The sequence below is a fragment of the Limanda limanda genome, chromosome 3, assembly GCF_963576545.1.
Source record: "Limanda limanda chromosome 3, fLimLim1.1, whole genome shotgun sequence".
Taxonomy (NCBI): domain Eukaryota; kingdom Metazoa; phylum Chordata; class Actinopteri; order Pleuronectiformes; family Pleuronectidae; genus Limanda; species Limanda limanda.
Genome location: NC_083638.1, coordinates 28,672,648 through 28,690,163, shown reverse-complemented (window position 1 = coordinate 28,690,163; position 17,516 = coordinate 28,672,648). Strand labels below are relative to the sequence as shown.

General features: G+C 41.2%; 1 protein-coding gene across 2 annotated transcripts in view; it reads right to left on the bottom strand.

Moving 5' to 3' along the window:
• rhpn2 (rhophilin, Rho GTPase binding protein 2) overlaps nucleotides 1–8,268 on the bottom strand; it is a 30,473-nt gene extending 22,205 nt beyond the window's left edge. For both annotated transcript variants that reach the window (XM_061068129.1, XM_061068130.1), the window contains exons 1-2: nucleotides 8,049–8,268; nucleotides 2,900–3,015 (exon numbers count right to left, since the gene is read on the bottom strand). In XM_061068129.1, the coding sequence (XP_060924112.1) occupies nucleotides 2,900–3,015; nucleotides 8,049–8,114 (182 nt within the window). In that variant the 5' untranslated portion in view covers nucleotides 8,115–8,268. The remainder of the gene's footprint in view (nucleotides 1–2,899; nucleotides 3,016–8,048) is intronic.
• Nucleotides 8,269–17,516: the final 9,248 nt, after the last annotated feature.

Below are 17,516 nucleotides of genomic sequence, written 5' to 3'. Positions count from 1 at the left end.
GCAGACATGCACACACTGTGTAACTGTGTAACCCTGAACAAATAGCAGCCTGAAGCCTCAAACCAAGTCTTAACCCTCATAAGCAGTCTGGACCCATGGGGGCCTTGATTTGACCATAGGTTGTGGATGTATTCAGTCCCCACAGTATTTAACCACTCACACACACACACACACACACACACACACACACACACACACACACACACACACACACACACACACACACACACACACACACACACACACACACACACACACACACACACACACACACACACACACACACACACACACACACACACACACACACACAGTTTTGGCAAAGAGCTTAGAAGAGATTTTAACACGTCATCTCTGATTTTTTCCTCCTGGGAAGCTGAGAATCTGCTTTTAACATGAGTAGAGGACATCGTGGCTGATCTTGAAATAAGAGAGGTACCAATGACAACCATGTTGTGGGCATACCAATAGACACAAACACACGCACACACAGATTTGGGAGATTGGAGAACTACATTCAAACCATGTATGATTCAAGGCCTTAAAAATAAAGCTGAGGGCATACCTGAAACTCAAAGAAGCACCCAGGCTGTTGTCTGGGCTGCAGCTGTGTTGGCACACAGACACAGACACAAACAGACACACAGAGAGTCCACTTGCCCCTGGCCTTGGCTGGGCAGACTATCTGAAGGACTGAAGGAATGTGGAGGTTTCTAAAGCTGACTGTAGTCTTAGACAGGCCGAACAGACGCACACACACACACACACACACACACACACACTCACACTAATCTTAACATAAAAGTTCAGAGAATTGACCAGTAATCCCAGATCCCAGTGGGCGAAGTTGAGGTTATTGTCTTATAGGAGAAGAGGTGTGTTCCTCCTGACAGGAAGCTACAGCCTCAGTGACATATACCACAATACTTTTTCATAGAAACCTTATGTCACTAAGTGCACCTTCATAAATAGAAGTATAATAATCAACTGCAATTCAATAAAGCCAGCCTGCAGTAAACACTTCTTTTACAAAGCTTATAATTTTCCAAGTCTGTTGACACTGTCAGTGAGCTGTTCTCCAGTTTATTTTACTCTGAACAATTCTGAGGTTGTAGCTTATCCACACCTTGTGCTGTGGATTTCCCGTAGAGATTAACTGCAATAATAAGCCATAAAAAGATGACGTTTAAACTCTGGATGTTTTCTGCTTCCCATTTTGGTCTCACCAGGAAGCTAATAGCTGAGAGACTTGTTTTTTTTTTCAGTGTAGCAGGTTCTGGTGGTGTTACAATCTCTTGATCTCCTTGCCCGATGTTAACAGACAGATTCACATTTGATAACGCTTCTCGATTCATTTTCAATGTCCAAGGGGATTTATCAGTAGTCAAAGATTAGAGCGCCAGCCGATCAGAGCAACAAAACGAATGACAGACCAAAGAGGGACAGAAACAGATAGAGTCTACAGTGTGCAGCAGGTGCTCCTGCTTTAGCAAGAATATAACACCCAGTTCATTCAACACGGTCTCAAATGCAGATTCTACAGACTGGAGGCTGAAGGCTACAGAATATGACTATTATGGCAATCACACAACAATACATTTCACACACTTACATAAATCTGTTCCATAAACATGCCTTATTTTGTTTTATTATTGTCATAAAAAATCAACAAATATCTTGAAAAACAAAAGTGTTGTGAGTTCTTTACTAATCAGCATCACTTACTTACACCAAGTTTCATGGAAATTTGACTTAAACCTATTCTCCTCAAAAGAGGTAAAAACAATAAAGTAAAAGGAAAAAGAGTTTAAAAATAAATGTAAACACTGCATTATTGGTCCATCTCAATCAAAGGCTTTTAAACACAGAAACAGTACAAACATGAAAGTGTATTAAAAGCCAAACCTATATTTGTTTTATAGGTGACTCTGAGTATCACAATATATATTCTACATTATACTGTTTGTGTCACCAGTCACCACAGAAATATTTAATATGCTGTTTAGTTTCTATTCTAGAAATGAAGTTAGTGTTAGTCATCAGGATGTTGAGTGTAATCACGTTGTAGAAAAAAAGTCCCTTGCATGACTGGACACAAAGCACAAGGGTTCAGAGGCTGTGACAGAGCAGGTGAGTTGCTCACATTTCCCTGTTGCATTGTACCTGACGGGAAGTCTACTCTCAAATTCAGCCATACAATCCTGAACAGGTATTTCAACAGAGAGAAGATATTTCTCATTTTATTTTCAAGCTCTCAGAGAACAGACACATTTGGCTTCAGACTTCAGACATCTACAACCAAACAGAGAACCAATGTAAAATCACAAAAAGCACACAGATCTATTTCAAAAGTCCTGGCAGGAAGCATCACTGCTTTGAGACTTCTAATAAAAAACTAAAGCCCAGGAAAATGTCTATATCTGTTCTCAGGTCACATTTCTCAGTAGCTCTTTGAGCACATGAACTGCTCCTTGTGTTATCATTTATTACCATCGGCCCACGTTTGGTTGTTTTAAGCCTCACAAAGAATTCCTGGCACCTCATAAACACGGCGATGACGGAAGAGAAGCTAGACTTGTCCCAACATCAACAGAGCAGAGTTTACGATGGGTCACATATACCACAGTGATCTAGCTGCCAAGCAATTCAGAGAAATGAATTACGCAACTATACATGATGTGAGCACAGATAATTAGAATGGCTGGTCTTCCCTCATGTAACTCCTCCAATTGCACATCTGTGCACATGTGTATTTATGTTGTGAGGTTATGTTATGAGCAGAACCAATCCTGCACTTTGTTCTCTGTATGTTTTAGACTGATTCCATCTTCCCACTAAAAAACACAATCAGACACACAGTATGTACAATGTGTTTTTTTATCGCTCATGTTGTGCTTACTTCAGCAGGTTCTCAGCTCCGGCCCTCATCCTCATCTCTTTGATGATGTCATGGTTCAGACTTGCTCGCTTGTTCTGCAGTTTGCTTCGTCCAGTCTGGGCGCATGGGTTACAACCCTGAGATGAGGAGACACAAGAACAGTCAGATCAGCAGAGAATAATAACATAATGAAATGTTGTGAGCGAGAAAAACTGAACTGAAATGAACCTGCGGCCAGTCCGGGAGGATCAAGCCTCGGTGCACCAGGAGCCCAGGTGAGCTATTGGGTGCCACTATCACTTCAGAAAATGTAACCTATCAGCTGTATGTTCTTAAATGTATTTGTATTGTTCCTAAAAATTATAATTGAATATATAATTATTAGATATGTGTGCTAACTTACAGCTCATATTTGCTGTATACATTTCTGTGATTCTTTTGGAAAGTATTTCAAATGTTTGGCTTTTTATTATTACTTATTTATCTTCCCCCTTGATTTAATAGTACATTTGTGTGTGTATGTGTGTGTGTGGACATGTAATGGCCTGTATGTGGCTGTACTGAGTGTCCTTGTTTTAACAACCAGTGTCCCAGGATCCTAAGTCAACAGACTGTCACTCACTCACAGCAGCATAGATAAACTGACCTCAGACATTCATAGTGATTGACTAACAGCACACCAGAGGTGTGGCCTATACTGTATGGAGACCTGTCAGCTCAGTAAAACCAGTTAGTTTACTGTCCTAAATCAGCATGGGAAACTTTTTCATTAACGTGATTCATCAGACTAAAATCTAATTTCAGGAGTAAAATCAGCTTCAGTTCCTGCTGAGCAGCTTCAGGGCCAGAGGTCACAGCTCTCAACTTAAACCATGTACTAGATATAAGTTTGATCATACAGATGCATGTCATCCTTCCTTTGTGCCAAGGTAAGACACACATCAGCATAAGGCCAGCTTATGACTCATGTTCAAACAATAGCCTAAAATGGTGCCACCACTCTGGTACTTAAAAAGACTTGGGTGTTTTTTCAATATTGGTTTCAGTGACTGAACAGGGGGGAAATTAATTCAAAAAACAAAAAACATCGACAATTAAAAAGTGTAAAAAAATAAATCATGTTTACACCTGTCCAAACTTTGTCTTTTCCCACCAATTTTCAACCCATTTCTCCCACTGCGTTCAAAGTAGAGAGGTCGCAGACAGCCACCTGGCTCCTTTACACATGGTGTCACCTGATATCAACAAGACCACACTCAACATCCTCTTATCCACTCACAACTTCTGCTCAGTCAATGATATACCGGTACATTGATCCCTCACTCGCTTCCCACACATCTATACCAGAGGTATCCACACTCTAGTTCACTGACCATATATACTGATAATCATGGCTCCAAATCAATATCCTTATTTATCACGTGATTAGTTGTTTGGTTCATAAAATACCAATTTTTGCCATTAGAGGAGCAAAGAAACCAATGAGTGTGTGTGTCAGCATGTCAGCTGCTCCTTTAGAGCTGGTCAGAAACCGGAAGTAAACAAGGATTTCTCCTCTCGCTGGGAACTCCTCCGATGGAGTTGTTCAGCGTTGGTGGAAATAAGCCTTGGTGGAAATAATGTTGCTACTAAGGTTCAGTAATGTGGCTCGCACACACAAACAAGCGCCATTTCATCGCATGGAGCACACACAGATTACGTGACACGTGAGAGGCAGGACACCATAGTTATCTTAGTTATATCTTAGTTTTTACAATTCTTATGTTTATGAAACCGGGACGTTATGAGACTGCAGTATTATACCCTGTACCACCTGTGTCCCTCCACCTTCCACGTGGATTTAGTGTTACATCTGAGTCATATCACTGGGAGACACTCCCTGTAAGATACAGAACAGGACAGAGGAACCTGACAGTACCTCCTGTACTGTAATAAACACGAGAGTTCAGACTGTTGTCATGGGTCACATTTAATTGGTCAAATATTTTTGTTACACTGTATTTCCCTCTTCAACCACTGAGCATCATCACCTGGGTGTTCCTCTACAAACACTTCAGCAACCTGAGAGTGTAATGATTAACCATTAATACAAACAAAAGCCTTGGTAATTACCAACTGAGCTGTATTGAGGCGGAGGACATGGTGTGGCTGGAGAGACTGGGAGCTATTCTCGGAATGACGGCAGGGTGAGGAAATTAGTACACAACAGGGTAGGGCATGGACGTATTGCACCGCGTCATCAAGCAGATCGTAACATCAAAAATGGGGTGTATGTTTGTTTAAGAGAACAAGGGAGTGAACTGTAGTTGATAGTAACCACAGCAACAGGATTCCATTTCTGATATCGAGGACGTTATAAAACATCAGCCTGTGATTACATTCCAGAAATATTGTGGCGCTCATTCAAAACCTTTTAAAATTTGTCTTTTCATCAAGACAACCCTGATGGTCTGACATCACACCTTTAAATCAGAAGAGCTAAGGGAACTGTTGTCCATTGGGAAGGTGTCATTCTGAGAACCATTCTAGTTTCCTTTTCTCTCCTATATTGTTTTTCTTTTAGCCTGCAACTTTTAGTTTGTCTACCTAATATATCATCGCTGGAAAGTAAAGTGGTTCTAGTCACTGCTGCACAGACATATTTGACATCCTGGTCTGAGGGAACAAACAGGGAACTGACCCTGTAAACATGGCTGCTAGCACTGCCAATGCCTTGCCTAACCCACTGAACCACTCAGGGAATTGAACCCCTCTTAACGTTGGCATGCTCAAACAGTGCAGCCTTTCTCTACAAGCAAACAAAACACTTAATTAGAGCAAATAATTTGCTGTTGTATAACTGAGGCCGCTTCATAAAGAACATGTGGAGGAATGGATCTTTGGTTAGTTGGTTGAAACGGGTGGTGATTAGGACTGGAAACCAGCCATTGACAGCTTCACTCAGTCCGATGAGAGACAAATGTAAAGTTTGTGAATTGATGTAAGATACAATATAGGATCACAGCTGAATTTCTCATTTGTGTTTGCCAATACAAACCCTGGTGAGGGAATCTCAGAGTCTCCAAGTCGAGGGAGCTCGTCTGCTTTGTGCACCAGGACACATGTTGTCAATTTGTGTCTGTGGTCTGGCTGAAAGACGGCCTCGGGCCAGATGCTACGTCAATGCTCTCACTGGCCGAGGAGGATGAGGGGAAGAAACATGCCGAATCGGCTTTTTCTTGTGCCATGTTTCCATCCTGAAGCCGTCCATTCAGACATCAGCCAGCTAGAGGTGAAACTTTGGATGTGCTGGGAAGGAAGCCCCGAACCACAACAGCTCCCTTGGGCATCGGTCGAACCCAGCGAGGCCTTGTAACTCATTAAACTCATTTTCACCCAAGAGAAAGTGGGGCAGAATAAATGGCAGCAGAGCTCATCTTGGCTCCGCTTAGTTGAAATTTGACCAAAAAGTTTCCAAATTGCAAATCTCTTTACCATGACACAATGAGAAAGCAGAACTCATTACTCTGTGGTATCAGCAAACGTGCAAACGGAGGAGGGCTGTGCAATGAAAGATTCCCTAACTGAGACATAAAGAGGCTAAAAGACCATGTAGAAAGACAGGAAAACATAGATGTAACAGTATTGAAGGTTTAGTCGTCCAGCTCCTATGTCTTCCATCAGGTCCAGTGGCACAGTCCCACACCCTGGATCCCAATGACCTTTTTATAGACACAGGAAGTGCAGCACAGAACCTAAATCCAGACAGCGTTCAGAGGGGGATTCGGGGGATTGAAAGACACAAAGGCCCTGTTCAGATACCCATCCAAACAAGCTTGTCTATAAAAACACTCCAGTTGAGGACACTGTTACAAATGTGGAGGAATGAGACATGGACCAGTGCATGGCAGACGGGGAGCTCAGTAAAAACACACTGGATAATCACTGAGCCACTGCCAAGTGTCTTTCTCACAGACAAGCTCCAGTCGTAGAAACATGGCAACATGAAACTGGTTAGAGAGGTTTCTCTGCTGGTGGAGCCATGAATGCTGATTGTTCCACTGATGACTGTCGCCGTATATAATTAATCTCCATAATGAAAAGGTCTTTACTTCAAACCAAATACAGACAGGGAGATTAATCGCCTTTCCTGAGTACCAATTTGGATATCACTAACATTTGCATTTCAAAAAACTTTTTTTAAGATGCTGAACATCTCCTATCATGTGCAACTCTAAGATATAAATCAACTATCAAGAAGTTCGAAGGTCCGATATTTCGAGGTTTAACACCATTCCCTAATATTTTTTACCAGGTTAACAGTAAGAACAAAACAGGTCTGACCAAGGGGGGGAGGTTCATCTGACCTCAGTTTACCAGTAGTATCAGTCAGGCCACTTGTTGATTGTCAATCACTCTCACACCACTGACAACAACCAGGGAACTGAAAAGGTTTGGTCACTGCTCTTTCAGTGTCTCTCACTATCAGCAAAAGCAGGAGATATGGCTATTCTGGGAACGCAACACATACACACACCCATACACCCACACACAAACACACACACACACACCCACATCCACACACCGACACCTGAAACTGACAGGGTTGGGCTGCTGTTGACATACTGTATCAGGAGCTCCCATGTTTGTTACAATAAATTTAAGAGCACTGACATAAAAAAAAATATATATATATAATAATTTTTGTTGTTATGTCTTGGTGAACTACAATCTTGAATCAAATGAGCAATTAATTATTAACTGATACAAAATATATATTATAATAATAAAATAATCAAAAACAAATGTATTAATATTGAAAATATAAATGACCCGGTATATTAAAAGCATTAGATAAATACAATACTAACAAAAAAACGTTTAATGTGTATTATTTAACAGATTTTATGTCAAATATAACTGTGGTTTCAGCTGATGTGTAGTTTCACACCGTAAAGACGGGCTGGCTACATCCTTGGAATACATAACCAGGTAGTTCAGTAAATGTTAATAAAATGATATGTTCGAGAGAAGAAGAGAATAATTCAAGTTCAACTAAAAGTTCAAGCAGACGCAGCAAGTTCCGGTGAAGTCATCGTTCTTCTATGTGCGAATGTAGATGTGTTATCGGCCTTTCTGCGACGCTTTGAATGGTTTGTGTCGGAAAGTGAAGAGACGAGAGTCCGCTCACCTTTCTGAAGTAGCTCCTGTCTCCTCCTCCGTCCTTCAGGCCGTTCGGTAGAAGCGTGTCCGTCATCCTGAAGACAGCCGGGACCACAGCGGGAACAAGAACCACAGCAGGAACCAAAAGTGAAGTGAAGTCAGTCAAGTTTTCAGGCAGAGCGGTGCCGCTGCTGCTCCTCTTCTCCAGGTGAGTATCCTACACCGTGTGTGTGTGTCTGTGTGCTGCTGCTCACACACACACACACTGAACCAGCTCCTCCGCTAACTCCGCCCCCCCGGAGAGACACAACGCGTGGTGCGTTCACGGCCTCACACTCCCACCTGAGTCAGTCGGGCAGGCACGTCATGGGCACGTCCACCAACAGGCTACATGCTAACTCTGCTAGCAACACTGTTCCCCCGATACTGGTCACTATGGTCACAACCCCAGTCTGTGGTGACAACAGAAGACTGAGCTGCAGAAGCTAACGTTAGCATCGAGCATGTTAAGCCAAATAAAGTCAATAACTGTTATGATAAAACAGCATGGTTTGGCTGATTCAAGACCAGAGGATGTTTTCTATATTTTATATTTTATTAACAATTAAATAATCATCCATCAAAGTGGTGATCAAATCTGAACTCAGCCACAGGAAAACATACAGGCTACAAGGTAATACTTAGCGAAGCTATAACAATAATAAAAACCTTTATGTCTTGACCAATCTATAATGTCTGATGTAGCTTAATAGATATGTCAATATATAAAATGTAACTAAACCACTGACAAAGGAACTAACAGCAGTAAACTTTTTTTACTTAATATTGCTATTTTTAATTTCTTAACTTCATTTCACATGAAGCCAGTGAGATAGATAGATAGATAGATAGATAGATAGATAGATAGATAGATAGATAGATAGATAGATAGATAGATAGATAGATAGATAGATAGATAGATAGATAGATAGATAGATAGATAGATAGATAGATAGATAGATTTTCAATGAAGAATAGGAATAAGTGAAAATAGGAATAGGTGAAAATAACTTATGTATTTTAAGAAGGAAAAAGGTTATCTTACATCTACAATGAGCAGTTTTCATGTTAATAGCAGGGCCTATCTAATGTCACTGTCCATTGTTTTTCCTCATCACACGTGGGGCTTGAGACAGATGGTCTGACAGATGCAGACATTAACATACAGATCAACACAAACACCACAAAAAGTAATAAAGTAATAATAATGTAGAGCCCCTGGTCGATAAACTGCAGTTGTATTTGGTTTCCTGGCTACTTCAATAAGGCAATTTCTGATTTCCCAGTGAGAGGGTCTACCCCTAAATTAACTCTAATTAAAGTTATTGCTTGAGGGTACAACAACAGCATTTGTGTATTCAGCATTGTCAGTCTAATTGTGTCTGAGGTGAAACAAGTGACGCTGTCGGCTTGTGTGTGGCTGGTTTTGCCAGTTAGAAAGCAGGTTAAATTCCTGTGTGTGGAAGAGGTGGTTATTAATGTCAGGGGAGGATTATTGATAACAACTAATCACAGGGGAAGCCATGGTTTGGGGGTGTTTCAAAACTAGGCTAATCTCTCTTTGTCTGTGACCTTTCTGCATGTGGAGTATACACAAAGGTTTTTAGAGCGGAAACATGTTTATTTTTAACCTCATTTGACATCTGTGTGGCTGAACTATTTCCTGTCTCTTTTTTTCACTGGATCCTAGTTTAAAAAGATTTTCAAGAACTAGTGTGTGTTTCATGCCAGCCCAAAGCAAGTAAACTTGAGACATAACATTCACATATTTACACATGTTTTCAGGGCTATGACACAAGAGATTACAACTGCACAAGATGTAAGATCTAGTTGTAATTGACCATTCACTCCACTTGGGTGTTTCTCAAAGTACAGAGCTGGAAAGAAGTTAAGACCCTGCCGAACCAGTCAAGCTGGTTATGTAAGTGACCAGCTCACACTTAAACTTGGCATTAATCTACTTCAGTCAGCTGACACATTGTCTTTCCTGTCTTCAGTTTCAGTCTACAATGTTGTTTGGATTAGAACAGCCAAAGAAAAGCAAGTTTGTATCATCATTTGTCAGCAAAATGTTTGACAGTCAGCACTTTACCGCTTCTTGTTCAAGGTCAGAAAAGAGACTAGCAACACTTGTTTGTATGTTTTTAAAAAAATATATTTGACATATTGTACGTCAACATGATAGTTTGAAAACAGGAAGGAAATGAAATGAAAGTTTAAAGAGTCCAGGAGCTTCAGAATCTGTGATTATGATGTCTCTTGTGGTTGCTGATCATGCCAAATAGTACAGTTGTTCATTAATGGACTGACTGAAAATGAATTGTCATAAATCATTTACGTTGTCATAGAAATGGAGGATGGTTGTTGTAATAAATTATGTCAACCACTAGGTGGAGGTAGAGGTTAATACTGTTTCCTGTTTCTGATTTTTTTTCAAACATTTAACTCCACTGTGCTCTTACCAACACATATTAAGACATTTGTTTGATAGGTCGACTTATCTTCTAGATTATCTGTTTGGAATAAATCATCACTATATTTGCAATCATCCTTTCCCTTGTCAAAAAAATCCAATCCCATTTATGATTCCATGATAACGCATCAAGTTTTTAGTTTCCAATTCCTGTAATGTATGAAATAAACAATAACAGCTGTCCCAACTCTGTGATGTGACTTTATGTCTGTAACATTTACAGACCCTCAGTATGACGCTGCCAAAGACCGGCTTTGTTTCTAAAGACGAAAAGTTTTTCTTGCCATGGCAGGTGCCACAGGAAACAACAAGGATGACCAAGTTTCACTCAGGAAAACCACCTGAATATATCAGGGGCGCTGTAACTGCCACACCAAAGAAATAAATCAACTGCAATTGCTACAATTTGGCATCATAGACATTTGCCTTATTAGCAGGAAAAACCACATGAAAAAAAATATAAAACAGCATATATTATTATTATAAATATAGTGTTATTATGAACTTTATTTATATAGTATAACAATTTTACAAAGTTCTTGGCAAGAAGAAAGAAAGGCAGTTGACTAAAAGGACATTGGCAACGTAAGATATGAAGCAATAAAAATGAATAAAACCCAAATAAAACAAATAGAAAAGCTATCAGTGAGAAGAAGCTTTTAAGACAAGTAGACAAAATAAAACTTGTAGTAGATCATCATTTTGATAAGCAGACTTCTGTTTAGTTTAGAGCTCACTCAGTTAATGTGTAGTGCTAAAAATGTGTAGTCCATACAGGTAATGTTATTTACCTTACTTAGGTCAAAATAAAAAATATCCGGGATCCCAGGAAGCTATGACCCATGTATTCAGGATGAACGTGCACCTAAATGTAATGCAGCCTCAATGACCTGTCATTAAATAATTTTCTGCTATGACATGTCAGCTGTAAAATTATGATATATTGATCCTCATATATTAAAGGCCTTAAAGTCTGTTGAGCTTCCGAGTGCAGCCAATATCACAGCAAATGTTCCCCTTTAACGTTTTTATCAGAAGATGTAGAGGTCCACATGTATGACAATATGTCCAGTCAAAGACATTATGGATTGACATGTAAAGTTAATGTCTGAACTACATATGCTTTTAATGTGAGTTAACCCATCAGGTCCTGGCAGAATAAATTATTCTTATCAAAAACACATTTCCCACTCAATGTTATAGTGTTTTGCTGCTGAAAATGTACAAGTGGACTTTCTTCACCAACATGGCTGCATGGTCTACATTTTAGAGTTGAGGAGATGATTTTGCTCATGCAACAATACAAATTAAAAGGTAGTCAAGTTTGATATAAATGATTCAGCTATCAACACCATCATTCTAAAAAAAAAAATTATTTTTGGCTTTCAGAAACAGATGTAAGTTCAATCATATTCAAGTCCCTGCCTGTTACAGAGAGCAGTGAACACAGAATACTTTGCTTTTCCGCTCACTTCTCTTCTCCTCACAATGCAACACAAAGCCGTTTGTAAGTCAACTGCTTCCCGGCTGCTTTTCTGAAGGCAGAGAGGGTATGGCAGTGAACAACAGGCACCGGCGTTCAACCCCCGACCCAACAGGAAGTGCTCTGGGGTTGCTATGCAGCTCTGCTCCACAACCGCAAGAACTCTGGGTTCCCTGTTAACAAATGATGTGTGGTAAAGGCCGTATTGCAAACCATTTGAACAGGCACTCCAGAAGCTCTACAGTAAGAATAGATCAATGCCGGGATGAAAGAGAGAATGAGAGGGAGTGATAGTTTGTCCTTGGCTGCAAAGTTGTGTTGGGTTCACGGCCTCATCTCCTTCCTTTCTCTCATTCCAACCCCTTTGTTTCCTTCTGTCTCTCTCTACCTGCCTTTGTCCTTCATTTCCTTTTCCTACCTTTCCTCGCTCAATTACTCTCTTTTCTTCATCCCTTGCTTGTCTTTCAACTCCTTCCCTCATTTGACCCCCTTTCCATTCCTTCCAACCTCCTGTCTCCCTTTCCATCATTATTTTTTGTTGTTGTTTTCTTTCTCGACCCTTTCTGTTCTTAAAACTTGGAACATACTAATTGGTTTATCTGCCAATTATACAAATTTTTCAGGGAATTACAAGCCTCTTAGTAGATGATATAACCAGGCCAGAGTACAATAGAAAATAATAAAATGAAACCATTTAAACCGTATTACCTATCTGCAGATTAAAATATGGATTTATTTTGAATTTTATAATAGTGATTAACAAATACTGTTGAGTAGAGATTTAATATACTGACACTGACCTCCGACCAGCTAGCGGAGGTCTTCACCTCCATATTCAACCTCTCCCTTCAACTGTCAACAGTCCCCACCTGCTACAAGCAGGCCACCATCATCCCCATACCCAAGAAACCATCCATCACCTGTTTAAATGACTACCGCCCTGTAGCACTGACCTCCACCATCATGAAGTCCTTTGAGCGGCTGGTCAAAACCCACATCTGCTCGACCCTTCCGAACACCCTTGACCCCCTGCAGTTTGCATACCGTACAAACAGGTCCACGGATGATGCTATAGCCCTCACAACACACACCACCCTCTCCCACCTGGAAAAGGCCAACACATACGTGAGGATGCCGTTTGTGGATTATAGCTCAGCGTTCAACACGATTGTGCCTGCCAAACTCGTCCCCAAGCTCAGGAGCCTGGGTCTTAAAACCCAACTGTGTAACTGGATCCTGGACTTCCTGACGAGCAGACCCCAGGTGGTGAGAATGGGCAACCACACATCCTCCTCACTGACCCTTAGCACCGGGGCCCCTCAGGGCTGCGTGCTCAGTCCCCTCCTGTACTCCCTGTACACACAGGACTGTGTAGCAACACACAGTTCAAACATCATCCTCAAATTTGCAGACGACACCACCATCCTGGGCCTCATCTCCAACAACGATGAGACCGCCTATAGAGATGAGGTCAGGGGCTTGGTAACATGGTGCCAAAAGAACAACCTGTCTCTCAACGTCTGCAACACCAAGGAGATGATCGTGGACTTCAGGAAGCTGCAGAGGGGGGGTCATGATCCCATACATATCGATGGAGCTTTGGTGGAAAGAGTCTCAGAGTTCAAGTTCCTCGGTGTGTTCATCACAGATGACATGACCTGGTCTAAACAAGTGGACTCGGCGGTGAAAACTGCACAAAAGCGACTTTACTTCCTAAGGCGACTGAAGAAGTTTGGCATGGCTGCAAAAATACTGACAAACATTTACAGGTACACCATCGAGAGCATCCTCTCAGGCTGCATCACTGTCTGGTTTGGTAGCTGCTCTGCTGCTGATCGCAAGGGCCTGCAGAGGGTGGTGAAGACAGCGGAGCGAATCATCGGCTGCCATCTCCCTTCCGTGCAAGGCAGCTACAGCACAAGATGCCTGAGAAAAGCACAGAAGATCATCAAGGACCACAGCCACCCAGGCTGTGGTATTCTCACACTGCTGCCGTCTGGGAAACGCTATCGGCTTTTGAACAATCAACACTGACCCTCTGAACAGTTACCATGCACATTCTGCTCCACCACCCATACAAATACACTTACTACACATATATTCATATTCATATTATTTTATTTAATATTCCCCACTCCTTCACCCGGTGAACACTTACTGCTGCTTCTTTTTGCAATCTGCTACTTCATTTTGATATGTTGCTGCTTCGTTCTGCTATGCTATAGGTTATATGTTATATGTTATATGTTATATGTTATATGGTATGTCATTTTTTTAAATTTTGTAAAATGCCTGTCTACTGCGTAGATGTTGCCTGTCATGTCATAAGAATTTCACTGCTCCGATGACACTGTCATTGGTGCATGTGACAATAAACTTTGATTTGATTTGACAAATTATAAATGTTCTCTAACAACCCAGAGCTTAGAACAGCTAAAGGCCTTTGAAGTCAAGACTGAATCCATGGATAATGAATCCAAGAAACATTTGTTGGAGCTTGCAGCACCATGATGATATTATCAAGGAGAATAGAGACCCAGAAACATTTGGATACTTTGGGGTGGATGTGCAGAGCAATTTGGAAGAATCAGGGGGATGCCCTGCCCTTTAAACCAAAATGACTGAAGATCCATCCACCTTACCTATCACAGGGGGTGACAACGGCCGTCCCCTTGTCAAAGATTAACAGAGCATCTAATGGTTATAATGGTAACAATGGTGTTTATAACATAAATGCCACACTAGGGTAAACAATAGCTAATGACTCCTATTTTTATTATTATATTCTGTGAACTCGAATCAATAATTTGTTGACCAGTGATGGGGAAGACGGTTGAGGTTTGCCAGATGTGTCTCCAATGTGAAGCAGTCCAAGATAAACGGAGTATATTGTCTGGTGGACAATAGTTTGAACGCAATTAAGTTTTATTTTTAACTGAGTGTCACGTTTCATGGCCTCTCAGTTATCTGTCATATTTCAGCTCCCCACCAGATGTCCCCAGACTTTCTTCCTGTCTTAATTTCCACCTGTTTACCTCTCTCTCTCTCTGTCTATCTATCTCTCTCTCTCTCATGTCCGGATGTCGATGGGGAGCTCATTCCATCATGTAGGAGCCAGGACAGCAAACAGTCATGATTTTGAGAGATCTTGGTAGCGATGTCCTTATTTTACATCCTGTATTTGTATCTTCTATTTGTATTTTGAACTGCATGACAATCTCTCAAAGTATTGGTCAGAAAAAAAAGGAATCTCGTCACAGCCACTGAAATGACTGAGTAAAAAAGGTTGAACAGCCACATTTATTTGCTAAAATATCAGAAGTGAGCTGAGTGTAAATTTATATTTCATTATGTCATTTAGTTGACGCTTTTGTCAAAAGCGACACTAGGGGCCATTCAGGGTTCAGCATCTTGCCCAAAAACACTTAAGCATGTGCTGGGCCTGGGACCTTCTGTTGGAGGATGACCGCTCTCCAAGCCAAAGCCCCCTCATGCTTTCAATTTGAGCCAAAAGTGCACACTGTTGTAATGTGCACGCTGGTTCTCTGGTATTGCCTCAGTGACACACCTTCCGAGCTGGAAGAGAGCTGTCAGTTTGGCCCACATGTGGTTTCCTGGTTGCTGGTTAGAGCTCTGTGTTGCTTCTTATGAGTTTACTCAGTTTGTATCGCAAACAGGTTAGTATGTGCATGATTAACCAGAAGAACCAGAAGAGGCGGTGTGGCCTAGGGGGGTAGAGTGGGTGTTCTCCAACAAGAAGGTTGCCGGTTCAATCCCCACTCTTCCCCATCTGCATGCCGAAGTGTCATTGCCAAGATACTGAACCCCTAAATGGCCCCTCATAAAAATGTTGAGTGTACTACAAATGTAAGTCGCTTTGGACAAAAGCGTCAGCTAAAATGACATGTAATGTAAAAGATGATATGCTGCATTTTTCTTATTAATCCTGTTAGCTGCATGAAGATGAGACTTAAAGGTGGTACAGATCTTACTAACTTATTATCAGTTATTGATTTTAGAAATTTAGGTGGTGTGGGTTTTCCTCAGGTGAGATCAACCATATAACTTCAATCGACATCTTTCTCTGTCTCTGAGGCAAGACGAAGCTTCATATCAACTCCCAAACCATTTTGTTAATTCTTAGCCGCAGTCTCCAAACTCCTGTGTCATCTTTTTCCTCCTTTTGTTATTATTCTCCACTATTTTTTTTCTGCTGCTCATGCATCTGTTCTGCCTGCCCTCTTGGTCCTCCTCTTCCATTATCCTCCTCACTACTCCTCTTCTTCCTTCGACCAAAGTTGTTGGATGCTGTGATGTCTTTGTTTACAACACAACTCCTCCCAGTCCACCACAGTATTTTGGCTGTTCCCCTCTACATCTCCTCTTCCTCGCCCCCTCCCTTCATCACTCTGAAGCCAATGTTTCAGCTTGCCTTCCTGTCGCCAACAAAGCAACTCTCAACTCCTCTCTTTGTTGGGGCCTCCTTTTGGACAGGGAGGCCAGCCTCCAAGTTAATTGTGTATTCGTTAGCAATCGCCTCCCGCAACTTGACACCTTAACTCTTTAAGCTGTAGATGAAGTGGTGTGGGTGTGTTTGTGTTTCCGGCTGGAGACACATTACTAGAAGAAAAACTGGATGCACCTAATTCAAACTAAGATTCTAACCCAATAGTTGTTGAGACGTTTGACGCAAAACTACAAATGTCAACCTTCTGGTGGCACGAGAGAAAAAGTCAAGGAATCCCCAAAGTCATTAAGGACAATTTCACACCTAAAAGGTTCATGTCTTTGTGACAATATTTACATTTTATCCAAACAACCAACTTACTTTAGGTGCAGTACTCAACATTTTTACAATTTTAATGTACCAAATGATTGTCCTCCATTGTCCAAACATTATATCGTCTGAGGCGAAGAGTGAAAGCATTCCTGTGAGTCTGAGCACCTCCGTTTCTGGAGAGACCAGCAAGTCTTTCCCTCCTTTTCTTCTTTTCTTGTTTGATGTTGTCTCAACTTCCTGCATTTGGTCTCAAAGTCGAAATTATTTAGAATTATCACAAAAATCTGCATAGGGTTTTTCCACACTGATCAGAACTAAAATATCCGACCATTTTACAACCTATAAAAATGGATATGGACATGGTCTGAAAAGTGAGGTGCCTGAAACCTGTAATCTCTCAAATGATCATCAGAGGGCGATTCTTTTTTCTGAATTATGTCAATTTCTATGGAGTTTATTTTCACAATCACTATTTTCTAATCCTTTTTGCATCATGTTCATTTTCCATACTATGGTCTCACTTGGGGAAAAATAGACGATAAAGCATTGAATGCATTGGGGGATGGATGACAGCAAAAACCCTCCAATAGTTTCAAGTTGCTGGTGAAGGTGGGCGTCGAGAGCCCTCAAGTTTTCAGTCAGGCTCCACCCCTAACTCATCCAAATATGGTTACTGCTGATTTCAAAGAACAAAGATGACGCTAGACAAAATGCCAAACTC